The sequence below is a fragment of the Camarhynchus parvulus genome, chromosome 10 (assembly GCF_901933205.1).
Source record: "Camarhynchus parvulus chromosome 10, STF_HiC, whole genome shotgun sequence".
In the NCBI taxonomy this organism is placed as follows: Eukaryota; Metazoa; Chordata; class Aves; order Passeriformes; family Thraupidae; genus Camarhynchus; species Camarhynchus parvulus.
The window spans coordinates 5,634,172-5,661,358 of record NC_044580.1 but is presented as its reverse complement, the minus strand read 5'-3'; the positions used below and the strand labels follow the sequence as shown (position 1 = coordinate 5,661,358).

The 27,187-nt window shown below is 38.8% G+C and overlaps 1 protein-coding gene across 5 annotated transcripts in view; it reads left to right on the top strand.

The window, feature by feature from the left end:
• TJP1 (tight junction protein 1) overlaps positions 1-25,772 on the top strand; it is a 67,790-nt gene extending 42,018 nt beyond the window's left edge. Inside the window, exons 10-28 of one of the 5 annotated variants that reach the window (XM_030955662.1) lie at positions 1,524-1,629; positions 2,442-2,592; positions 3,112-3,220; positions 3,861-4,080; positions 4,465-4,649; positions 4,782-4,877; positions 5,297-5,379; positions 6,396-6,606; positions 7,146-7,246; positions 8,181-8,534; positions 8,948-9,199; positions 9,942-10,841; positions 11,160-11,254; positions 11,760-11,984; positions 17,731-17,906; positions 18,560-19,001; positions 20,231-20,448; positions 20,751-20,834; positions 24,195-25,772. In XM_030955662.1, coding sequence (XP_030811522.1) covers positions 1,524-1,629; positions 2,442-2,592; positions 3,112-3,220; positions 3,861-4,080; positions 4,465-4,649; positions 4,782-4,877; positions 5,297-5,379; positions 6,396-6,606; positions 7,146-7,246; positions 8,181-8,534; positions 8,948-9,199; positions 9,942-10,841; positions 11,160-11,254; positions 11,760-11,984; positions 17,731-17,906; positions 18,560-19,001; positions 20,231-20,448; positions 20,751-20,834; positions 24,195-24,289 — 4,103 coding nt within the window. In that variant the 3' untranslated portion in view covers positions 24,290-25,772. Of the gene's footprint in view, positions 1-1,523; positions 1,630-2,441; positions 2,593-3,111; positions 3,221-3,860; positions 4,081-4,464; positions 4,650-4,781; positions 4,878-5,296; positions 5,380-6,395; positions 6,607-7,145; positions 7,247-8,180; positions 8,535-8,947; positions 9,200-9,941; positions 10,842-11,159; positions 11,255-11,759; positions 11,985-17,730; positions 17,907-18,559; positions 19,002-20,230; positions 20,449-20,750; positions 20,895-24,194 lie in introns of all 5 variants that reach the window. The other 4 variants (XM_030955661.1, XM_030955660.1, XM_030955664.1 and 1 more) reach the window with 4 other exon arrangements.
• The last annotated feature ends 1,415 nt before the right edge of the window (positions 25,773-27,187 follow it).

Genomic DNA, 27,187 nt, shown 5'->3' with positions numbered 1-27,187 from the left:
AGCTCCTGCTCCCAAGATACAACTCGGAACACTCTAAAATGCTTTGTTCATGTAGCACTTAACTGCAGTCAAGGACAAAGAAGGCAGGTTAACAAATGCACTACAGCTAATCAAACCAGAACAAAATCTTTCTTTTTTCCCAAAAGGGAAGGATAAGCTAAATGGCAGCAGATAAAAGCCAGATGGTGTAAAAAAGAAAAAAAAACAACAAAACAAACAAAACAAAAGATGATACAGGACACTGTTCCGGGCAGGCTGGCACTTAAAAGATTTCTGTTTACAGAATGAGGCACTTCAGTGAAATTACAAGTGGAGAAAGGAGCTGTGCAGATGGTTTAGAGGGAGCTGTTACTGAAAGGCTGGGTGCAATGAGAGAAAGCACATTCAAGCTTGAAAACACTTGAGGACCTAAGGGATGAGCAGTGACACTTCTGCATGTAGTAGTCAGTATATTAGTGAAGAACTGGAAGGGTTCTGATGTTGATAGACTCTGAAAGATCTTGAAAATAAGAACAGTAAGTTTTCTGATATGGGAAATGAGGATCCTTCCAAGACTGTAATGAAAATGTTAGAGAAGTGGTTGGCAGAATCTGTGATGGTTTGCTGCTTAGACTGGGGGCAAGGATAAGATGACTGTCATGATTGTATCAAAGAAAGGTGGGAGGAAAGTATTTGTTGGGAGGAATTGTCAGAGGCTTAGCCTAGGAAAGGTTCATTAGAGACTTAATGGAAAATACTGTGTTACTGTATGGGAAGGCCCAGAGTCACATTAGAAACAGGCATAATTACCCAATTGCTGCCTGAAATTCCCAATTTCAAACTAATCTGTTCAGTTATTTGAAAGGAACATGGTGCCATTGTTGCTAAGATCAGGAATATTAGACTAGTTCAAAGTCAGAGTTGTTTGAAATCAAACTTTTTCCTGTGTGCAAAAATGAGCCTATAAATCCTTGTAACACGACCAGGCCTTTATCAGAGAAAAGCCCCTGCTCGTGCTCACTGCTGAGGGAAGCCTGCAGTGGCAGTTTCCTCACAGGAACCCTAGAGAAGCCCTGCAGCAAAGCCATAGTAAGTGCATAGCTCTAAGGACCATCAGCTGCGCCTCTGGCATGTACAGTAGATTGAGGTTTTGTGGTATTTTCATATCAAAAATTGAATTCTTGAGTGAAGAGAACGAAAGGAAAATGAAGATGTTGGGTCAGAAAAATTAAGGTTAGAAACAGAAGGATTGAATGTGGTCTTGGGAACATGAAACCTCCTAGTTCTCATCCTTTTGAAGTGTTCAGAGTACCTAATGAAGTGCAAAGGAAGTTTGGGAATATTTACTGAAGCAGTTGTTAGGCCAGTAATCACACTGTATGATATGAGTGTCTTCTGTTGTGAGTTTTCTAGTCTTTTACTTCTAAGTGGGGTAGAGGGAAGGTTACTGAAGAAGTCATTAACTAAGTCTTAACTAAGGCAAACTTCACATTTACATCTTTAAATGACCAAATGGACATTGGGAATCTTTGGTATTTTCATAGAACCAAAGCCAGTGTATGCACAAGGAGGTCAGCCAGATGTGGATTTACCAGTCAGTCCATCTGATGGTCCTTTACCCAATTCAACCCATGAAGATGGAATGCTCCGGTAACGTATCTCTGAACTCTCTTTGAACCTGCCTGCTTCCTATCAAACCAAACTTTCATCCAGGGTAGTCAATAACCTCTCTCTGTGCTCTCATATCATGTCCAATATTCTGTCCTGACCCTTCTGTTCACAAATCATAGAATGAAGACATGAGATTTATTTCTGAGCTCTGTAGGCATTTACACTGTGTTATATACCATTTTCAAGTCTATTCATTTCTATGGAAATTAGCTCTTAGAATAGTCAACAGGTGAAAAGGATTTCCTGGGTTTGTCTCTCACTCCTCCTTTCCTGTCCCCATCTCCAAAGAGTAAAGTTATTGTAGTGTATTCTTTACGTTTCATAGTAATTGGAGAGCAGTGAATAAAGGTTACTGCAGAAATGTGCCATGTCCCAGCATGGAAATAAGTCTGCTTCAACTGGGATCTCCTTTATGGGGATTAGTGTACTTGAGAATAGATTCTAGTTTGGTTTGACCTCAAATTCATCTTGATCTCTTCAGAGCCAAAATAGATCTGTATGCCAGCACAGCTCTTTAAAAGGAAGAATGTTTTTGGAAGAGAGTGTCAGTGTCTCACATAAACACTGAGTGTAAGACAGACAAACCATACTAAACATGTACATGCAGGTGGGTTTTTTGGAGTGCTGCTATTGAGCATGTTGTAATGCTGCAGTTGATGAGCAGTTAATGGTATGTATAGCAAAACATCCACTAATTGACTAACAAGCAGATTACTTCTTTGCATGTTTCAAAGTTACCAGGATATTTTGGGCTATTACACCAGTAAGTGGAATATTTTCTAAATTTCTAGGCCAAGCATGAAACTGGTAAAATTCAGAAAAGGAGATAGTGTGGGCTTGCGACTAGCAGGTGGCAATGATGTTGGCATATTTGTAGCTGGTGTTCTGGAAGACAGCCCTGCAGCAAAAGAAGGATTAGAGGAAGGGGACCAGATTCTCAGGGTATGTCAAAACTGTTAACATTATAAATGTTTTGTTGTACCAAAGTAGATTTTCTTTCTGTAGGATTGGATATTTTGCATTCATAGCTCATACATGTTTTTTTCTGTATATATTATTAGATTATTTACTAGGAGCAAAATCTCTTTTTACTGTACTGTTGCTAGGAAGGTTAGTAAGTTTTTGACATTAAATTTTGTGGACTAATTCAGTTTATCAAGTTGTTTGATTTGATGCTGAGTGACTAAGTTGTCAGAGTGCTCTGTGGGCTACTGATGTATATAGGTGCTCCATAATGAGTATAAAATGAAGAGCTACCTATTTTCCTGGAAGTTGTGCTTTACTGAGAAATAAAGCGTGACTCCTTAGAGGTACAAGAGGCATCCTGAGATATGTGCACTTGGTATGTATGAAATTGAGTAAGAAAATACCATAGCAGTAGATTCAGATTTTCTATTGTATAATGAAATCTCTGTAATAATTTCATATGCTAATTCAAACTGATTGCTTCATTGATACCAGGTAAATAATGTAGACTTCACAAATATCATCAGAGAAGAAGCTGTCCTTTTTTTGCTTGACCTTCCTAAAGGTGAAGAAGTCACCATTTTGGCACAGAAGAAAAAAGATGGTAAATATTTGTATGTTGGAAATGATGTAGTAGACTGCTTAGAACAGCATTAGAAAGTCTAGTGAACAATAACTAACTGCTGGCTTGCAGGAAATTGATGCCTTAGACTATTAAGTCCTTTTGGCTTTGGGATAGGTGGCCACTACAACTGGAGTGGAGACTGCTATGGTGTCAGCATACACACACCCACATCCCCCTAAACAAACAAACAAAATCCCAAACTAAAAATGCCTCTTCAGAATAACCCCTACCACCTAAGTAATGTCTTGGCATTATCCTTGGAGGAAGTAGAAGAGTCAGTTATAACTATGCCCTTGAAAATGAGTGGTTATGCTGATGTGTTTGTACATACAAACTTCTTTTCTCAAGACGAATTCCTTCCAGGGCAAATGAAGTAAACTTGCACTTTGATCAAATTTTTGACTATAAAAGTTGAATTGATGTTAGTAGCGTTTACTATAAATAGTTATGGTACTTAAAATAGAGCAGCTCTGAGACATTAAGGCTTCTTGAAGTAATGTACATTTAGAACAAGGAGAATTAAGGTGAGGCATTGCTTTGTGTAATTCTAGTGAGCATTATAACATCACTTGAACTTATGTAACGCTTGATATTTCGGGATTTCTTTTCCTTCTTTCAGTTTATCGTCGCATTGTTGAGTCTGATGTAGGGGATTCTTTCTATATCAGAACTCATTTTGAATATGAGAAGGAATCTCCTTATGGACTAAGTTTCAATAAAGGTGAAGTGTTCCGGGTGGTGGACACTCTGTACAATGGCAAACTGGGTTCATGGCTGGCCATTCGAATTGGGAAGAACCATAAGGAAGTGGAAAGAGGTATCATACCTAACAAGAACAGGTACGATCTTGCAATAGTTAAATTACTGATTCAAACCCAGTTTTAAATGGCATCTGTATAATGAATGACTGCACTTCTTGCAGGACACAAGTTTATAGAATTGGTTCAGTAAGAAACAGTGTAAAACATACTGAAGTAAAATATCTGTGCATTTGCTTTTGACTTTGCACAGTCCATGAATAAAATTTCTTTTCAATACAAGAGATATAATACAAGGATATAATAAGTTTCAGAAGTGTGATACCAGGCTCAGTAGTTATCTTGTAGTTCATAATACAGCAAAAGCTTGCTTCAGCAGTGGCAGTGGTTTTTTGAGAGTGTAAGCTAGTCAGGCATTACTTCAGAAGCTGGCTTTTTGGTAACTGGGATTTGTTGTCACCTTAGAGCTGAGCAGCTGGCTAGTGTACAGTACACGCTTCCAAAGACAGCAGGAGGAGACCGAGCAGACTTTTGGAGATTCCGAGGCTTGCGGAGCTCAAAAAGAAATCTCCGGAAAAGCAGAGAGGATCTTTCTGCCCAACCTGTTCAGACCAAGTTTCCTGCCTATGAAAGAGTTGTTCTTCGGGAAGGTGTGGCTTTACTCTTACTGCACAGTGCAGCTTTGTGTGCTTTGGTTTGGAAAAGCCAGTTTAGTTAAATGTATCTTGTGTTTGGTTTAAGCAATCGATATATCTTGACTTTTCTTTTTCCTTCGATTCTAGCTGGGTTTCTCAGACCTGTAACCATTTTTGGTCCAATAGCTGATGTTGCACGGGAGAAACTTGCTAGAGAAGAACCAGATATCTTCCAAATTGCAAGTAGGTGTGAGATCAGGTTTTTCTGCAGTTAGGAAATAACGTTCTTTGGGTAGATTGTTTCTACATTATTACTTTAGTTAATGTATTTAACAAGACATTGACAATGTAAAGGAACAGACTAAATGTAAGTTCTTTTACTACATTGCTGCTAATAATTCTCTGAAGACATATCAGTTCTATTTATAGCCAACTCAAATTTCATTTTAATTCTGTACCTTATCCTGCTTTTAAGTGCTTTTGTAAAGATGTGATTTTTATGGCCGTAATGGTGGGTAGGCTTTCATGTATGGTATGTAATCAGAAGCGTCTTCAAGCTGAATTGACAGCTTGAGCTATGAAATAGTTTGTTTTATGTTAATAAGGGAATGTAGAATATGTTGTAAACTTACAATAGGTTTTTACTGTGTCCTCTTTACCAGAAAGTGAACCAAGAGATGCTGGTACTGACCAACGCAGTTCTGGCATTATTCGTCTCCACACTATAAAGCAGATAATTGATAGAGTAAGTCTTCTATTGTCACTGGACTTTTAATACAAGAAGAGTAAAACTGATAACATGAAGTGTTGAGTGTTTTAAATGTAAAATGGTAACTTACTATGTTTGCTTTAAAAATAACTTTCTCATCTCTCTATTGGTTAATAGAAAAACCCTAGCACCCTTCTTCTCTGTATTAATAACTGCAGCCTGGATGTGCTTCCAGGCTTTGTTCCAGAGGCTGTTGTCCACTCTCCATTAAGGCTCTTTTAGGCCGTTTCCTCTTTCATTTAAAGCCATGGTGTGACATTATAGCTAGAAATGGTTACTTTATTTATGAAGTTGTTAGTTTTTCCCCACCCCAGTGTACAAATTGATCGCTTGACGTAATTATTATATAAGTGTGAGGACTAAGAAAGGGTTTTTCCATCTCCCTTCCTTAATATCCTTAAAACCTATACCATTAGTGCATTATATGAGGCTCACCTATTTATTTCCTTACTTAAAAAAACCTGGAAGATTTTCAGATACTGAAGTATGAGAGGGAAAAAAGCTATAATAGCAGCAAAGTCAGCATGCTTCATGCTGTGTGCCTGATTGCATTGAATGAAGCTGGCCAAGTTCTGCCTTCACAGTGATATTTTTTTGTGAAAAGGAAGATAGAAGTGTGTGATGGGACTATATCTTGTGTTCCAGTCTTTGGTTTTTTCCTGTTTACAGAATGCTGATAGGAAACGGCTTCTTTTTATTTCAGTGTCTGATTACTTTGAGGAGATTTTTTAAAAGTAGAATTAAATGTTAAAAATCCTAGAGTTATACAGTGGCCATGCAGTTCAAAATGTATATGCCTATTTAGGCTCCTATTGGAATTGGTTTGGTTTTTATTATTTTGTTAATTCACATAGGAGAAGGATTTAAATCAATACTTTGAAACAACGAATTCTCTAAAGGTAATACAAAGTCAGTTTGTGGAGTATGTTAAAAAATTTCATCTAGGACATAAATGATTCACTTTCTTCCCTCTGTCCTTCTTGTCACTGCAGGACAAACATGCTTTGTTAGATGTCACCCCCAATGCAGTGGACCGTCTGAATTATGCCCAGTGGTATCCAATTGTAGTGTTCCTAAATCCTGACTCTAAGCAGGGAGTAAAGACCATGAGGATGAGGTTGTGCCCAGAATCACGAAAAAGTGCCAGGAAGCTGTATGAAAGAGCTCACAAGCTCCGCAAAAATAATCACCACCTCTTCACAAGTAAGTAATTAGACAGACTGGATTAGAAATTCTGAGAGGAAAGGGGAGGCAAGATGAGAGAAGCTTCTACCTCCAGAATTTTCTGCAAATGGAGCAGATCAAGCAGTGACAGACTTGCACAGGCTTTGCCATTCAATAACCAGTAGTTAATTGGTGTGTGCATCATTTGCACATGACTGCTCAAATGTAAAGCCATCTGAAACATCAGAATGACATTTCTAACAGATCTTGTGGCTTTGCAGGATCATCAGCCAAAATCAAAACTTGAATAAATACGAAAATTATGTAACTTTATTGTTTTAGTCTGGCTAAACTCAAGCCTCTCTTTATTCTAAGCTACTGTTAATTCAGTGTTTCCTATGGGATAAAACATCCCAAACCACATCAGGCCTTAAGGTTGCTTTGGATACTACTTTACATTACTGTTGAAATCTCACAGTTTTAACCTACCAGTTTATATTGCTTTTATTACTCATGGTACAGATCCTTCTTGTAGTTCTGCAGAAATCATAAGTCAAATTAATCTGCTATACTTCTAGCTACCATTAACTTGAATTCAATGAATGAAGGATGGTATGGAGCTCTTAAGGAAGCAATTCAGCAACAACAGAATCAGCTGGTGTGGGTTTCAGAAGGAAAGGTAAGAAATAATGTTTGGGGGGAAATGGCAAAACAGTGTTCGTGAGAGGTTTTCTGTGAAGATCTAAAGCAGTAATGCCTCCTGGCTGTGTGAGCTGCTCAAAACTGATTTGTCACTGCATTATAGCACTTACTCTGTTAATGAGATCTGTACAGTTTGGCCTTATGCATGTAGCAGTGCAGTAAGGGAGCATTTGCTTATTTGCATTGTTAACTGGAGGATATAGTAATGCTGTGAAGATTTTTTGGGGATTGGATGGGTTCTTGTCAAAGAACTTCTGGGAATTTCACTGCATGGGGTCTCAGGGCTGGGATTGCCTGATGATGGAATGTGTTTTTCATTATTATAAAAGCAAGTGGCACATTCATGTTCTTACTGACCTTTCTGAGAACAGTTGTGAGAAAACACATGTTAAATCACAAGTTAGTATTCTGTGTTCCCCACTAAATCTCCATTTACCTTCTTGAGCTGCATGTTACTCTATGCACATTAGATCTATCCTTTTGAAGAACTATTATCAAGTGAAGTGCCAACTAAAAGTAAGCAAATGATGACTCAGTTATTGTTGTGGGTTTCTTAATTAGATCTGGATTAGAGCTTAGCTCCTTATATGTACTTGCAAAGTACTGATTCTGATATCATAAAACCACTTTAAAGTGCAGCTCTCTATTTTTCCAAGCACTTATATCTGTGGACACTGCACTATCCCGTTACTCTGACAGTCATCTGGTCCTTCAGTAAAATGATTCAAAGAGCTGGGCTGCAGATAGGCCTTTTAGGTCTCAACACATTCAGTGATGGAAACCTGATTTCTTGTCCCCTGCGATGATATTGATGCTGAATTTGATAAAACTCCCACGTTCTACATTGCAGAGAAGGGGTGTTGTTTAGAAGGTATTTCAATAAACGTGTACCCTAATTTTGTTTGCCACAGGCAGATGGTGCTACAAGTGATGATCTTGATTTACACGATGACCGCCTTTCTTACCTCTCCGCTCCCGGCAGTGAGTATTCCATGTACAGCACAGACAGCAGACACACGTCTGACTATGAAGACACAGACACGGAAGGGGGTGCTTACACTGATCAAGAACTGGATGAAACTCTGAATGATGAGGTTGGGACTCCTCCAGAATCTGCTATTACACGCTCCTCTGAACCTGTTCGAGAGGATTCTTCTGGAATGCATCATGAGACTCAGACTTACCCTGCTTATGCATCTCAAGCTCAGCCACAGCCAAATCTCAGAATAGACTCTTCAGGATTTAAAGCAACTACTACCCAGCCGGTAAGAAAGTCATTTTATACACTGACCACTAGACACTTACTTCAGGTTGCAAGTTCTTTTGAATAAGAAATGTCCATTTATATTCTGCTTACCAGTGTTGTGTGTGCATACAAGAATCTGTCAACAGCAACAATACATTACAGTGAATTGGAGAATCAGCTTGCCCTGCCTGTTGTAGTGACTCATTGACAGGAGGGGGATTGAAGTACCATTCTACTTTGATTAAATGTTTTGCTTTCATAATCCTCAACCTAATGAATTTCTGGAAGAGCTAGTGCATGATACTATCAGTACATTTCATTCTACATCTAGCTGCATTGGTCAGAGCATCACTTAAATTATTTTAATATAAATCAAAAAGTCATACATTGATTCAATAGCAGTATATTTAAAATATTTTAAACACTTCACAGAAAGCAGAAGCCTCACCTGCAGTCCCTTACCTTTCCCCGTCGCCTGAATCAAACCCTGCAACCTCATCAGCCTCTGCAGTAAATGCTAATGTAAACCTAACTAATGTCAGACTGGAGGAGCCTACTGCTGCTCCTTACAACTCTTACCAACCACAAGCGGGCCCCTCAAGAGCACCGAGTACTGAGGGAGCTCATGTAGTACTAAGAGACCAAGAGCCATCATCCTTATCGCCGCATATAGACCCAGCAAAGGTACCTGTGCCACCTTGTTGTGCTGATTTCCTGCTATACATCAAGCTAGCACATGAGCTTTGTTTTGCCCTTATTTGAAGAATTCCTTCTAATTTTTTTTCTTCTAAGAGAATCATGCAGGTTACAAAAACCAGTTCATCTGAATTGCTAAGCATCATATAATGTTTTGTGTGCATGGCTTCAAACTCTATCCTTTTCACTTCTCAAAAACACAACTTTTTTTAAAAAGGCTGCATTCTGTATTTTGGTTTTACTTTGACTTCCTTAGCTTGTCAACGTTCTCCTGTTAATGAGGCCTTGGGAAAAATCTTACTTCTCTAAAATTTAAATCATGCTGAATTGTTGATCATGAAGTTGGCTCCAGTTTGTTGAGTGACTTTATCTACTTCTTAAGCAATGCTAGAACTATCTTACTGTATTTATATGTTTCACTTCCACTCTTTCCACATTCTGAATAAAAGTATGTGTGCCCCTCTGCACACCAAACCCCAGACATGAGGCTATTACCTTTGTCTTTCTCTTCTAATCTACTTACATGTTTTTCTTAGAAATATAACTAAAAGGGATCTCTTGAATCACCAAGTTCAGCTTCCTCTGGTTGCAAACATTCTGCATCAAATTATTCTGCTTTTTAAACAAAATTAAAGCCAATATTTAAAACTTGGATTTGTTTCAAATACTACATTTCAACTGCAGCTGAGGTTACTCTTCATTTCAGCTGAGAAGTGTCTCTCTCTAACAGGTGTACCGAAAGGATCCATACATTAATGAAGAAGCATCCAGACAAAGCTACGTCTTAAAACAGCCAGCAATGAATCACCCAGTACAGAGACAGGAAAGAGACCCAAATCTGATCTATGAATCCCAGGCTCAGTATGCAGAAAAACAGCCGAGTAGGGATTATGAGCAGTCAACCTATAGGTATGACTCTACAAACTATGTAGATCAATTTTCTCGTGGTTATGACCCTCGCCTACACTATGATGACCGTGTGCCTCCCTACGAGGAGCACTGGACATATTACGAGGAGAAACAGCCCTATAACCAAACAAGAACAGCTTATGAAAACCAGCCTCCTAGGGATCTTGATTCCAGACAAAATCTAGAAGAGAGCACAGAACGCAGCTACTACCCAGCACAACCTCGTTTTGAGGAACCCCCTGCAATGAGCTATGAGAGCAGACCTCGCTATGAGCATGCCCCCAAGAACTTCAGCTTACCACAAGTGCGATACGAAGATCAACACGCGGTTGGGTACGACGCCCACGGCCGATACAAGCCAGAGGCTCAGCCATACCAGTCAGCCATATCTCGCTCTCCTGAACCCAAGCAGTACTTTGATCCACACATAAGGGGCTATGAGCAAGGTCCTCCTCAAGCTTACAATGCTAAAGCTGGACAATATGAACCTTCTCATAGCACTTCAGGTGTTTCTCTTCCTCCTCCCCCTTCATCACAAACCAAACCAGAAGTTTTGCCTTCCAACAGTAAACCACTGCCTACACCACCATCTCTAGCTGAGGAAGAAGAAGATCCAGCCATGAAACCACAATCTGTGCGAAGTAGGGTTAAGATATTTGAAAGGAGAAGATCCCCATCTTTGGAAAAAATGAAGGATACGGGTGATACATCAACTGTCAAGGTAAGTAATTTAAGTTTTTTAGTTCCTGTTTTTTTGCTAACGAGACTGCATTGCAAGAAGTGAAATATAGTCTCAGAAACAAAAATACTGCCTTTCAGCAACCTAAATGTGGTACGTTTTAAAAGCAGAACCTGAACACTTCTTGTGAGAACACTGCCAGGGGTCTTGTTATACTGGAAACTCCTATAATTCTTCTTTTGCTAGTACTTGTTTTTTCTTTTGGAGGAAGGGAAGGTAGTCTTAGTTTTCTTAATCATAAAGTGCTTTATCTTTCTAAATGTTAGAATTTAAGAGAATATGCTGTGCTTTTCTTTACAGCCTCCAGAACTAGCACCTAAGCCTGCACTCACAAGTGTGAGTGGTCCAAAACCAACTTCTCAAAGCCAGTATGAGCACGAGAAAACAACCTACAGGTAGATGCACAACTGATTAAATTTAGTTTTCAATATGAGTTTAGAATATTCAAAAACACATCTTAGTGCTTCAAATTGGAAACTTCAAGAGGAGTTTGGAGGGTGTCAGTGTGGTTTGTGTATCAATAGTAAAGCAGGGCATGAAGTCAGTTATCATTGGTGTGATTTCTGGGAGATGGGGAAAGATAAAATGATTTCTCAGCATTTTTGATGAAGGAATTTATTAAGTATCTCTGTTCTACTTTTTTCTATCTTTAATTGAGCTAATTAGAAAGTAAAACAAAAGTAAAAAGAGAAGGTATAAGGGAAATAAGGATTTTCTTTCCTTATGATATGTCACAACTGTCTAATTCCTGTGCAATATGGGTAAAATGGCAAGGTGTGCAATTATAATAATTACATGTACATTGCTTTATTACTAGCTAGGTTATAAAATAGAATTGTAATTTGGGCACTATGCTTGTTCAACTGGGCAAGGCAACTGTGTATTACTGTTCTTGGGTAGGGCCCCAGAACCACAGAGACCTCAAGTGAAGCCACCTGAAGATATTGTGCGTTCCAACCACTACGACCCCGAGGAGGATGAGGAGTATTACCGCAAGCAGCTCTCCTACTTCGATCGCAGGAGTTTTGAAAACAAGCCATCGGCACAGGTTCCTGCCAGCCATCACTCTGAGCCCACCAAACCAATCCATTCACAGAATCAGCTCAATTTCAGCAATTATTCTAAGTAAGTTTGGGTTCTTGGGTTTTTTTTAATTTGAAAAAGGAGGGGGGCATCTAGGACTAAACCAGAAATTCTGCCTGTGTTCAGTGGAGTTCAGGAACCTGTGGTGCAGAAATGAGCTTTTGTATTTATGAAGTCTGAAGTTTCTGTTTAGGTGTAGCTTTAGTTTACAAACACATACCTCTATAACATTTTATTTTGGTAAATTAATCATTTCTGCAGGTATCAGGGCCTTCATGTTACTTTTACTTACAATCATAGAATTGTTTAGGTTGGAAAAGACCACTAAGGTCAAGCCCAACCATAACCCAGCACTGCCAGGTCCATCACTTAAATCAGTCCCTAAGCGCCACATCTACACATCTTTTCACCTCCAGGGATGGTGACTCCATGACTTCTGGGCAGCCTGTTCCAATGTCTCATAACCCTTTCAGTAGAGAAACATTTCCCTATATCCAACGTAAACTCCCCTGGTGCAATTTGAGGTCACTTCTTGTCCTGTCACTTCTTACCTGGGAGAAGAGACTGATCCCCACCTGGCTACAATCTCCTTTCAGTGGGTTGTAGACTGATAATGTCTCTTCTGAGCCTTCTTCAGGCTGAGCCCCCCAGGCTCCCTCTGCTGCAGCTCACAAGACTTGTGCTCCAGACCCTTCCCCAGTCCTGTTGCCCTTTTCTGGACCTGCTCAGTGCCCCTCTTGCAGTGAGGGGCCCAGAACTGGACACAGCCCCCAAGGTGTGGGCTCAGCAGTGCCCGGTGCTGTGGGTCAGTCACTGCCCTGGTCCTGCTGGACACACCATGGCTGCCACAGGCCAGGTGCCATTGGCCTTCTTGGCCACCTGGGCACACCTGGCTCATGTGCAGCTGCTGTTGACCAGCACCCCCAGGGCCTTTTGCAGCTTCCCAGCCCCTCTGCACCAGCCTGGGGCACTGCAGGGGTTGGTGTGAGCCAAGGGCAGGACCCAGCCCTGGACCTTGCGGAACCTGGCACAGTTTGCTCAGCCCACTGATCCAGCCTGTCCAGATCCCTCTGCAGAGCTTTCCTACCCTCCAGCAAATCAACACTCCCACTTAATTTGGAGTCACCATGGACTTGCTGGGGGAAGTAAATCAATTGCCTCATCAAGATCATGGATTGTGTTCTGTTTATGATCATAAGCAGGACATAACCAAGTATTTTCTTAGTCTAATACAGTAATGCTTACACATCTTTCAAAACAAAGGTTTTGATTTATTCCAGTTCTGCATGCATTTGTTCTTGTGCACTTTAGCCATTTTTGACATTAGGAAACTGAGCCTTTAGGGAATATTGCTGAGGCCAGAATTTAATCTGTTGATGGAAACATCTGTTTCCTGTATTGTTTTGCTTCCTTGATTTGGAACATTTTGATACAGAAATTGTGTGAAAGCTCATACACAAATTTAGTGCAGGTGAAGAGCTGGCTGTTTTGGAGGATACTTAGACAAACTTTTTGAATACTCTCCACAGTTACCTAAATTTGTTTTGATTCTGTAGATTTGTTTTGAACCTGTAACAAGATGTTTTTAGATGTTACTGTAAAAAGCTACCTTGGCTTGCTGGATGCAGCCTGAAAATTGGGTGATTTTTTGAAGGCTTTGGTTGTATTCCTGCTTGAAACGTGGACTATTCAGGTCAAGCTGAAAATCTGGCAGTTTTAATGTAAATGAGATTTTTAGAATGAAATAATTAACTAGTTAGCTGAAGTTTTGTAATGTCTGTGACCTTTCAGTGTCTGTCTTTGTGACCTGAGAAGGTTGGAATACTCCAAAAAGCTTGATAGATTTTAAAGATTTCACTTTTTTTTTTTTCCAAGTGATGTCTGTATTGGATATCTGTAATTAGTTCTGATTCTCAGGCAAGGGGGCTTCTTATCCTTCCTTTTCAGTTGCCCAGTGTCTTCTGTTAGAAAGATGAGGGCTTGGCTGTTCTGCTCTCTGGGCACCATAGGCACAGACCTAAGAAAACTGTCCTGACTGGTCTCATAGCAGTAACTTTCAAAATTCCACTGTCACATACAAAACTCAGTGTTACCTACAGATAATCCTTTTTGGTCTGTAGGCATGGACTGTGTTGCTATTGAAAATCCAAGTCATGCTTTGGGAGAAGTGTAATTGTGAGGATTGTAAAATTCTTCAGATGGAGAGCGTCGAAAGCTTTCCTTGTACATTTGTTATTCTGCAGTGTTGTCATAGTGAAAAGCATGAGAGACAGACACGACTATTGAATTTTTGGTGCAGAACAGCTCATGGTTGAGAGAGATTTTTCCATTTTTCTACCTACTGCTTCTGTCTGCTGTGACACGTATTCTTTGGCTGCTCAGTTGTGGTTGTGTTTTGCTGGTGAGTTAGTCTGTAACTTCAGGGCTTGTACATATGGGAAGGTCACCTCTTCGTGCCACAGAGAGGAGTAAGGTAATACTGCTTTTAAGGCTGACAATTTCATGTATCATATGGGACAAACATGTGTTGTGTTTTTGCTTTGTGAAAGAATGTAACCCTTAACAGGAAGGGACAGACATGGGAAAGAAAATTTACCCAAGATAGTCCTGTGCAAATAGACAAATACTAAAATATTAATGTAAGTGGAAAGAGATAAACAAGGCTTCTGCTCAGTTGGACAGTACTGGCACTAGTACACTGCAGTGTCCTTGTGTGGAAACACAAACCAACTGCTGTCTTGAGAAAGCATTCATGTTTAGGACTCTCCTTTCACCAGCTTCCACATTGTTCCTGTTACTTGCTCAGTATTAATCTTTTTTCCCATGAATTTCTATGGTAATTGCTACTCTGTGAATAAACTCTTCTAAAAATAAACAGGACTAAATTTGGATTATACAGGAACTGTTGATTATGCAATCTCTTGCTTCTGAATAATCCGTATAATGTATTCTGGGTACAGAGGACAGATTTTATTTATTCATGAGCAATAGCTACAACTTTCTTAGAGTTAAATATTAACGTGAAACATCAAATTACATAAAGTTCTTTGCCACTGAGTAAGTATGGTGACAGTACGTATTTTTTCCACTACAAATTGTTTTACTCTTTTATTTTGCTGGGGGTTTATTTTCATAATTTAGGAAATTTATGCCATTGCTAAAGCTGCTTTATAGGGATAATGCCATATCTGCATGTTACAGTTGTCAGGAACTGTAGAATAAGGGATAGTTTCTCTTGATGTGAGAAAATAGTAGAACTTGTAAATGGATGTGTTTCAGTGGATCTAATTGAAGCAATTTGAGGCAGATATCCATGTGGCTGAGTAGTGGATTTGTTGCTGCTTGGTTCAGTGTAGTTACCTGCTTTAGTTTGACGTGCTGCAGAGTGAGGTAACTGCAGGTTTCTGTACTGAGTAAGGTTAAGAGTACTCACATGAGCAGCTGCAGCCTCAGCTGAGGAGGCAGTGAGGAGCACATCCAGACTGCTGAGCGTCTGTGAGCTGGAGTCTGTTGAATGTCAGCAAAGTGGTTGCTGTTGCACCCATAGGCTGGGTCCCACTGGTTCATTTCTGCTTCCTTTCAAATTAAAGTAACACTTTTGTAATGAAGATGAGGTGGGAAATGGGTTAAAACCCAGCCTATCAATAATTAGGGGAACTTCATTTACACGCTTAGAAGCTGTAAGGGATCACTGTGCTGTGGATCACTTTGCCTGCAGACAGGTTCTGAGCAGTGGGGATGGGATTGTGCCAGACCCTTGCTCAGGAGCCTGTGTCAGAATGTGCTTCACACTAAACACAGCTTTGTGCTCTCCTCCCTTCATCAAAAGGAAGACCCTTCCCCATTTATTCATTCCCTGGGACGCTGCCATGCAGTTCTGATCAGTGTGCAGTGTTGGGTTTTTCCTGTGGGCTTTCACAGGGCTGCCTCCCTGGTTCCTGTCTCCCTCTGGGAAGCAGTGATTTCAGGTGGGCGCTTCTCTGAGGGAGCAGCTGCTACCCACCTGGAATAAAGGCAACAGGGAGGGAGCGTGCAGTAATGACTCCTGTCACTGGATAAATGGCTTTAGATAAAATCAGTGTGAATGGAAGCTTTGAGACAGATCTAAAATAATCTCTTCTTTGCAGCTCTGGTTTTAGAGAGATGTTTGTACAAATGCTGTTTAGATCACTGATCTTCTCATTCATGTGGTGATCAAGCAGACTCTCAAAAGTTACCAGTCTTTTCCTAGTTTCATAGCCTACTCCTCTGAAGCACCAAGATGGTTGGTGTCTAGAGTTGTTGCCTGTTAGATATGTTAGAGCATACAGAAAGTGAAGGAATGAGGGAAAGCTGCCCTCATGTACCATGTATTTTCTTGCTACATGAAAGCAAGGTAAATGTTAAAAATCAAGGGAAGCCATCAGTATACTTTTGGTTCTCTGTCTCTCCTAGTATTTGTGAACAGTTCTAAGATGTCCTTTTAGATCCTGTTAAACACAACCAGAAGCATTTTATGAAGTGGGCTCTTGGATGAACTGACAGTGCTGGAGAAGCAGTTGCTATGAATGTGCCCTCAGTACATATCTGCAGTACAATACAAAAGTACAGTCATTCTGTGAATGCTCTGACTGAAGTTGTTGTTTCAAAATAGACCATGTGTGAGGTTGTTCATTTCTTTTGATGTATTGAATAACTTTGTTTATACAGATTGTAACAGATGCCTTAGTGTACTCTCATTGTTACTTTTAATATCTACCAATCCAAGATCTTTACTACCTCCTAATTCACTGACCAGATCTCATATTGAATATGTGATCATTGTGCACATGCATATGGTAAAGGTTTTGTCAGGAACTTCTCTGTGAATAGTGTGTCTGTTTCAACAACCTTGTCATATGACAGCTGCTAGGACTAACATAGAGTGTAAAGAAATAATATGCTCAAGATAGAATGACTATTTTCTTTCATTCTTCTATTGCTGTTTGCTTTGCCATCACCTAGATTTCTTGGCTCTTACACTAGCTATGACTACTTGAAAAGGAACATCAAGTGGTAAGACTGTTGTTGATGTGAGGATGTTTTCAGGTGTCCTCTCACTGTTACATTTCATCACAGGCATTATGTGCACTTAAAATTTGAAACACACAAATTCTGGAAGTAAGCGCAATAAATATATTGCGGCCCAAAATTACAGGTGTTTGTGAAATCAATCATTTTCTGAAGTAAACCTGTGGATAAACATTTCTAGCATAAGAAAAATGTTGTGAAAATAAGGTTTTAAAGTTAAAATATGCTATGCACATAAAGCTAGTGAAGCTTAAGCTGATTACATTTCTAATTAAGATGGCATTGTTCAAATACTAGGTGTATTTAAAGTTATACTAGAATCCATTGTCCTGTTGGCTAATTATGCTTTTCCAAAACATCCCCAAAAAGAAGTGGATTTACATTTTTCTTTTGAAAACCCATGAAATTAGAGAACACTCTTTCATTGAAATTACTCCAAATGAATTTGAAAAATTACTATCTAGTAGGCAATTGCGCAAATACACCTGAAATGTCATCTGCCTTTCGTTTGCCTTGGTTTGTGTTACTAATCTTCTAAAGGTCAATGTTGTCTGAATCTCTTGTGCTTATCAATAAATGTTTTTATACTTGAGACAGGCTATTCAAGAAAATAATGTTTTAATGTTTATAGGAAAAGATGGAAATCAGGTGATCATAGAAGACAAAAAATAGCAGTGAATGCGGGAGCTGTGAGGAAACCGATCAGTCAAATGCTTGTTTTTTAATTCTATTTCAACAGGGGGAAACCAACTGATACGGAATCAATGGATAGACCTGTTGGTGAAAAACGCTATGAGCCAATCCCTCAAGTTACAACTCCTCCTCCTGCTCCTTCAGTCCAGTACACACAGCCACAGTCAATTAATAGCCCTGTCCTGTCTCTCCCAGCACACCACAAGCCTGCACTTTCTGAAGGTGAGCAGTTACAAAGCTCACCTTTGTGGGAACAGCCATTGCTTCTCAGGTGCTTGTGGGGTTGCTTCAGCAGCTCTACACGTGTAGCTATTTTGTTCTCTAACTGAAATGTGGAGTAATTATTACTGAAAATAGTTTTTTACTGTAGTGAGATTAAGTTTTATGAAATTTTGTGATTCTGTCTGAAATCATGTAGCTTCCAGGTGTTAGTACCCGTACTGTCTCAGTAAAGATGAAGTAAAACTCCCTGTGCTTTGGACCAGAATTCTTCTGACATGAGTAATAGTTGAAGGCTTCTAAAAACAAAAGAAAAAGTTGTTTTCACTTTCACATTGAGGGAGTTGCCTAGCTCAATTGAATTTTCTGGTTTGTGCAAGTACACAATGGTATTTCAGGACTGGTTTTCTGGGGGTTTGATCATGATATAAATGAGTCTTAACCTTTTTATTGAAAGGCCATACTGTTGTCTCCAACATGTTTAATGAAATGTTAGATAACATGCAAAAGGCAAGAGGAGGACAAATGATCTAAGAGAGCAAAGCTGAACCTGTGTATATTTTATACTGAAGATTAAGAATTGACTAACATGTGTTTTTATGCCTTTAGATATTTCTGGTTACTAACAAGTTCAAGTATTTTCATTTTCATTGCAGTTAACTCTGTGTCTGACCCTCCTCCACCTCAGAATAAGTCAGCAATTTTCAGATCCTCTAGAGAGGACACTGTGCAGTCCACTTTTTACCCTCAGAAAAGCTTCCCTGACAAAGGCCCTGTGAATGGAACTGAGCAGATTCAGAAACCAGTCACTCCTTCCTACAACCGCTTCTCAACCAAACCCTACACAAGCGCCGCGCGGCCCTTTGAGCGCAAGTTTGAAAGTCCCAAATTCAACCACAATCTCTTGCCAAATGAAGCTCAGCATAAACCAGAGTTGCCATCAAAATCTTCAAATTCTCCTCAACCAATTTTGAAAGCACACAGCTCATCGCAGCCCCCCGACTTTGAGAGTGGAATGGACACCTATGCTGTACAGGTCGACAAGCCTAAATATCAACCAAATAATGTCAATGCTGTGCCTAAAGCCATTCCTGTAAGGTGAGCTGCTGCTCCTTCTCTTTCCACTTGTGCATCTATAGGTCACCTGTGAAAAATACAGCTTTTTTTATTCTACTTCCAATTTCTGTTGATGTAATAGTTGAAAGATTGATGCTATGATTCTAATTTCTGCCAAAGGATAGATATTACAATGTGTTCTATGTCCCTGTACTGTCTTGCATTCTGTTATTAGAAAGTGGCATGGCTTTTACTTCCTATTTCTCATACTAAATTATAAATTTTCTGGTAGATAGTAATAACTTGTCCTGGCAATCTATGTCCAGAAAAGGAATTAATTTCTAAAGATAGCTGTTGCACCAAAGTGTATTCATTGTGTGCTTAGAGAGACCTCATGGGACACATGAGTAAGGGATACTTTAAAAATACTTGTGAAAAGAGAAAGTAACTTCTGCAGTTTCATATTGGTGCTCTTTACTGTGAGACAAACCAGCAGCTGCTTAATGGCAGCTCGTGCTTGTCTAATATGCTTTAATGTATAAGAACTATGTCAAGAGCAACAGATACCGATATCTTCAGCTATTTGCTTTTGCAGAGCAGTGTTTTATTAATATTTTATTTCAGGATAATAATAATGTGTGAACCAGACTTAAAATTTTGCTGTTTGTCCTATGTGATGTTAAGCACCTGAGAAATGTTTTATGCTAGGTAGTTCTGTAGACTGCTACATTTTGGAGTTACTGATTCTTTGAGTGAAATTCTTTTGAGACTGTTGTGAAAACTTCATCAAGATACCTTTTAAGTTATACATTTCTCTTCGGTTATATCCTGGCAACCTGGAAAAACGTGTGTAATTTTTTTTTTTTAATTTTTACAAACTTTACTTTCTATATCTAAGTAGAAGGGTTCAGTGTTACTTGAATAAAAATTGTTAGTTATTCTGGTATTTAAGTCAGAATGGGGTTTTGGGCTAAAAAATAAACTTTCTGTTGTTAGTTGCATTTACCTTTAGGAAGCTGAATCTGTAGCTGGGGTAAGCTCTTTCTGTATAATGCCAGAAGCAGGCAGTTGGTAACATAAGATTCAGATGGTCTGAATTCTTGCTTAACTAATTGCTGAATGTTTTCAGAGCTTGTGAGATTTGGTGGTTTTTTGTTTGTTGGGGGATTTCTTTCTTTGTTTTGGGGTTTTTTTGGGCAGAGTTGGCTTTTTCGCCATAGAGTTTCAGGAAGGAAATATTGATAAAACTGCTAGGCTTTCTGTCTTTTCAGCCCTACAGCACTTGAGGATGAGGAGGAGGAAGATGGACATACTGTTGTAGCCACAGCAAGAGGTGTATTTAACAGCAATGGTGGTGTATTAAGCTCCATAGAGACTGGAGTTAGTATTATTATACCACAAGGAGCCATTCCAGAGGGAATAGAGCAAGAAATATATTTCAAAGTCTGCAGAGACAACAGTATACTTCCACCTTTGGATAAAGAGAAAGGTAACAGCTGGAACCGTACGTTGTTCTGTTATTTAATACAATTATTTTCTAACAAGAACAAAACAGACTATGAAATAACCTTAATAAGCTTCAACAGTTTTCATTTTGAGATTGTAGTGTGTTCTATTGAAAAGTCACTTAAGTGAGGAACAATCTTGTGCTTTTCTTTACCAACAGATCTAAATGTTCGTATTTTTCTCTAAATTGAGTTACTGAGTAGCTCTGCAGTGTAACTGTGTAATACTTTGAATGTATGTCACAAGTCAGTATTTTCCAGAGATTTTTCTTTCTCTTAACTCCAGGTGAAACACTTCTTAGCCCCTTGGTAATGTGTGGGCCTCATGGACTAAAATTCCTGAAGCCAGTGGAGCTGCGCCTGCCACACTGTGCGTCTATGACCCCTGATGGTTGGTCTTTTGCTCTAAAATCCTCCGACTCCTCGTCGGGTATGCTGTCCTCCCTCTGTCCTTTTGGGGCTTTTGGGTGCTATCGTATAATTTAAGTTATTTTGGCTAAAGGTGATGCTGTGTAATATAAAAACTCAATCATTGTATTTGTGTCAAACTCTCCCATTTCACTTTCATTACAAATGTCTTTCTTACATTTACTCATGGTGCAAATTCATAGCTAGAACCATGATAGCAGAAAAAGAGTAATATCTCCAGTCTATTCAATATTACCGTATTTTTCTATTCTGTCTTCTTTCTTGAGGACTGCTGCAGCTGAATACACTTGAAATGATAGTCGCACTAAAATTGAGAGGAAATGAATATGTACCTCTGATAGGCCTTTGTAACATAACTGGTGTTTGTCTGTTGCTTAATTAACCATATAGGACTCTGGCAAATCTTAACAATCTGCATGCTCATAAATCATGATTTAACGCTTGTTAACTGTTTCCATGTGTGCAAGTTGATGCTAACAATTCGGTCATTTACGAAAACTATAGTGTGCAGTAAAAGCATTTACAGTTTATTCTAATGTAGCTGGTTTTCCAAAAGCCTTTTCTTGCTTGCTCCTACCTATCTCTCCTCTACTGCCTTTATCCAGAAGTCTCTGGTTGATAGTAAAAGTTGCAACTAGGTTGCAATTTTATTTACCTGTTCATTTTTACCTCACTGTGGCTTTCTGGTATGAGGGAGAGAATGTATTAGCTGGAATTGTCAGTGAGGAGCCTAATTGAGAATTCTGGGCAAGTTTCAAGCAATTTCATGAAACGGTTGTGAGGTTACAGAGATTTATAAAGAAATGTTTGCACATCTGGGGAAAAAGTCTTAAGATTTTATTCAGCTACTTTCAAAATTTATGGTGGAAGATTCAAGCCATTAATGTGCACATGTGATCTGAGTACTGAGTGAAAAATGTATTTCTGTATACAGCATTTAAGCCACCATGTATGCATATCCTCTGTCACTAATGTATCTATCACTGTCAACACCAAAGCACTGATGCTTTGAAAGATTAAAGCATCAATCCCCTTCATGGGGAATCAATAATCTAGAGGTATTAATGGCAATAATTTTTAGTTGTTTTTTTATAAGCTATTCTATGCATGTGTTGCATGCATCTATTTAACAATGTGTGTAGACATGGCCGTGTTAAAACACGGGCTCATAAACGATAGGGTCCCAAAAGATATGACAACTATGTACAAAACCAACACAGCACTTCCTTTGTAACTAATAGCACCTGTTCATGAACTTACTTGAAGTGAAGGGAGAGGACTCAAATGATCTAAACAATAACTGAAGTTACTGAGACATTTTCCTCCCTTTCCAAAGTGGGATGTGTGTGTGCGTGCATGTGTGGGTGAAAGCAAGAGCGTGTATATTTAAACCCTAACACTTTCTGTACTGTAAATATAACACCACATTCTGTTAATCTGAAATGGGATGTATATCATAACATTGCTCTTTTGAGACAAACTTAAAAATTAGGCAATTCTGTCTTATGATATGTAAGTAGACCATACTGTGTCTTAAATAAATAATTGTTTTCTCTCTTTCTAAATTAGTTGGTTATGGGACTCTGATTCTTGGGGTGGCTTTATTATAACAATTTCTACAATTGTGGGGTTTTTCTCTCTTCAGTCGTCTGCTCTACCTCATCTTTTCTCAATGTATCCATGTTCTGTCCTAAAAGTGACATTCATTTGCACTTACTAACATCCTTTCTGCCACATTTAAGCCTCATACATTGGTATTTTACTGTTAAACCCCTGCAAAGGCTTAACTGATTCTGGTATTAAAGCTGACTGGGAAAAAATTTGCCTTTTATGGCCACATTGATTAGAACATAAAAAATACTGAGTGATCTCTTTATTTTCCTTTTCAAAGCAGTTGTATGGGAAAATATGGGAAAAACATCCTCAATAGCTATGTATCCTTACTATGGATTTAGAAGGAAAGGTTGGAAACAAGTCTGCCTGTCTCATGTGCAAGACTAGGACCCGACCGTCTTACAGTCCTCTTCTGCCCTTTTAATACATTTGGTCATATGAGTTTGGAATGGAATTTCCTCAATCTATAAAAGGAAAAATTCTCCAGCATTTTTGAGGTTTTTGACTGAAATAAGCAGTCTCAGCTGGTTGCAGTAAATTTGTTTGTGTTCTCTGACTGTACACTGGCCACTTCTATTCTTTGTCACTACGTTAGATGTTGCCATCACTCAGTGCATTGTGTACTTCATTTTGTTTTCATGAGTTCAAGAAAATTATGTGGAATTTGTATTATTCTCACTTAATACTGAAGTCTCAGGTGTTTGCTCAGGTGTGTGGTTGGGTTTATTAGCTTGTTACACATTTCTCCTCAAGGCAGATTTATTTGGCCAAGCTATTTAATGTCATTTACCTGAAAGGCTTAAGAGAACTTCAGTGCATTTTTCACTTTCTACCATAGTGGGATGGTCACACCTTTTGTGTAGTGGCAACACTTGGTAGTGATTGTAGGTGGGTAAATGAAGAATACTGTCTCCAATTAAGAGACGATTGACTGTGCAGAGGGAATGTAACCTTTGGTCTGGTGAGATGGCAGCTGATGACCTGCTGTAAGAGATTCTTACCCAGAACCTTTGATCATGGGTAGATAAGCTCTGTTGTAAAGATTTTTATGTACCAATTAACTGGAATACTCTTAGTGTTTCAGGCTTTTAAACACATATACTGGATGTAGCTGCAAAATGACTACAATCCTGTCTACAATTATTTTCATCATAGAAAATAAAACTACCAATGTGTCATAGTGCTTAGTTACAACATGACTTCTGATTTGCCTCATCTGTGCTCAGAACTGTCTCAAGACACTTCAAATGCATCTTACCCACATTAGCTTCTAAAATTTCTTTTTTCTTCTTTTTTTTCTTTTTTTTTTTTGTCAATGGCAGTTTAGGAAGGAGGCAGTGAACACCTGATTCACTGTTAATAAGTCTCAAATGGAAAGCACTGTGTTGGTGCTGTAGAGTAGTATGAGTGATATATACCAGTTCCTGAATGCTACAGCATATGTTTTGAATAACTGACCTTATTCTATGTTATATGAAAATGAAGGATATTTTTTTATTAATAACATGCAAACTGCAGGGTTTTTTAAACCATCAAACAAAACAGGAACAAAGAAAAAAAAAACCAAAAAACCGAAAGAGGTGTTGCTTCAGAACTTAAAAGCTCCTGTCCAAAAGCTTGGTTGTTTCAAGATGTGCACTGTGTGACAGCAGATACTAAACACCAGCATTGTGTTTTCCTCCCACAGGTGACCCCAAAACCTGGCAGAACAAGTCTCTTCCCGGGGATCCAAACTATCTTGTTGGAGCAAACTGTGTCTCAGTCCTAATTGACCACTTCTAAATATTAAGTTAGCTGACTGAGTAAATAATATGAAACTGAGATGGACCTTACATATAAACTGAACCACTCTATCAAGTATTAACTGTTCTATAAGTGATAATGGATCTTAGTGTTTAAGCATCTTGCTTTAACTAACAATGAATTAGCAAGTACACTCTTTGAACCATGGTCACAATACATGCCACAAGCAGGGAGTGTACAGGGGGAACAAGGTGGGGTTTTGCAGGTTCTGTATGCTTTGGTTTGGTTGTTCTTTTGTGTTGGGTTTTTGTTTCTTTTTTGTTGTTTCTTTTTTTTCCCTTTTCTTTGTTAAAGGACACAACTAGTATTTTGTTGTTATCTGAAAGTACCAATGAAACTATACACAGAGGAACTAAATTTGTTTCATACTCCAGTGTCAAAACCACAGACTTTGGCCTGCATTTTTGCGACTGTGTGTTTTTAACTCACAAGACTACCTTTTGGTCTCTGGTTTTTAAATGACTTTTGGTGTACATGTCCAAGGAAATGGCAGTCAGCTTGGGCTAGCACAGTTTAGATGTTTTCCTCTGCTAAGAGGTAATGCAAACACACCTACTTGCTGTATATGGAAACATTGTCCTGAGAACAGGGGGGAGGGGGAAAAGCATGTGGGATGACTATGGTTCAGATGCCTCTGTGGATTTGTAAATTAACCACATTATTACAGACCTATTAACCAGCAGGGATGCCTTACCCTCATGTTTTTAATAGTCTTAGCTCTCATAGTTCTCTGTATTAAGTTTGTATGGCTTTTGTGCTTACTTAGATATTATATCATGAGAGACTGGGGTGGGGGGGAACAACAACAAAAAAATTGTGAGTTTGGTTTAGAGAAGGAGCGTTGTTTGTGTTCATCAGCCAGAAGAGAACCAGAAGAAAATGATGGTATGTTTTCTGCTATGCATTTGAAAATTTATAGATGTTATAGACCGCTTGTATATAATGCGTGCATACCACTTTTGTTTTTGGTTTGTAAATTAACTTTTATAAGCTTTACCTTTTTATATATATAAATATATATAAAAACAAATGAAGTTTCTTAAGGATATCTTTGTATTCTCATACCTTTTGAGCCTTGAACTTTGACATCTGCAGCAATAAAGCAGCATTTCTACAATATACGAACGAGGACATTTTTTAAAAATGCACAAAGTTGTTACCTTTTAAAGTGCTGCATTTAAAGAATATAACTCGGAATTCTCTACTTTGATTAAATTCTTGAAAAGTATCCCTACTGTAATTTGTCATAAGGATGCTGTACTATGTGCCCTGAAATGTATTTTTTTACTAATAGACAATTTATTACGGCACAATGGCACTACTACTGTTTAGATAATATACCACTGCATTCTGTTAATGAGTTATTAGCTATTCAGGTGTGGCTGATTTTTTTTTTTCTCTGCAGTTATTAAAATTACACGTTTCTAAATATACAGAATAAAACCGTTTTTAAAATAATAAAGATGATTGTAGTACCTTATTATTTCTGAAATGCATTTATGTGTACCTGACACAATTTTGATTATATTTTTTCTGTGTAAGTAGACAGCTGGGTTCTGCCATATGTTCATACGTGTAGTAGAACTCCTTTTTGGAGTGAGTTGGAGCTATCTACAGCAAGCAGGACTTCTGAAATGATGAACTCCAGTGTGGATCCATTGGAATTACTCAATTCAGCTGGGAGGGGTAGATTTCTCTCCTGGCTCATTGTGTTGGGCTAATTTACCTGTGACACCTAATCTTCCAAAAACCTTGGTAGTGTTCTAGCATGTAGATTTACAGATAGTATAGCTCTACTATTTTAAAGTTATTCCTATAGAATCCTATTACCTCTTTGGAGTATTCCATGGCTAACTAGTACCATTTGATCAGGGAAAATAAGTTCTAAAATATTTTTTTTTAAATGCTGGGAAGCAGTGCATAACCCTGATGTTTCCTTTCTGTACTTCTACTTACAAGTAAGTTTTGTTTCTCAGGCATGACTTAGCCCAGAGGATGCAGTTACTATTGGTCCTATTCCTCCTTATGGTTTATCTCACTCACTAGCAGAGCATGAGTCACTGGAAAGTCCTTGGCCTAGGGTAAGCACTACTTGGCTAAACAAAAACATCAGTGCTATCAACAGTGATGTAATGGAGTTCAAAGCACAGCACAGTACCACCTACTAAGGAGAAATTTGGGTCCATCCCAGCCAAAACCAGGACCATGTGAAACACTACAGAAGGAGTCACACTTGAGGCACCCTGGCATTACACTGCATGGACATGGTGTTACTTTGTGTCCTGGGCATCCTGAGTCCAGTGGGCTGTAGGGTGTAGCTGTCCTGTAGTGATTGTACTGTAGTGACCCAGATTACATCTTTCTGCTCTTCTGTCTTTAAAGAGCATAGAGTTATGCCTTTCTATCTAAATAAAAAAAAAAAAAAACCCAGCTTTTGCTCTGTTGTTGTTTCATAAGTGAGATGAGAAAGTGATGCTGTTGGAAAATTGGCAATTCTATACTGCAAAGCAGCCTGTTGGAGAAATTGTCCTTTGCTGTCTGCCTGTAGGAAGGTTTGTCAAAGTGTCTAATGTGAGCCATGTGCATGCCTTCTTTCTTATTAAATCCCATTATTTTTGGTTAAAACATGGCTAGTGAGAATAAAAAGGCTAAAATAACACATTTATTTTAAAATAATAGTGGTTTTGAAATCTATCCTTGCAACTAGTTGCATTCCTTATGTGTTTTATATAGGCTAGGCTCTGCAGGAGGTAAGTTCACCTGTAACATTTTAATACTGTTTCTATTTACTGTTTAATGTGAAGCTCAAAAACTGCATCTCTCAATTCTTCCTATTTGTCTCAGTGATGTCCTGGTCAACTCTGGCCCTGCAAATTG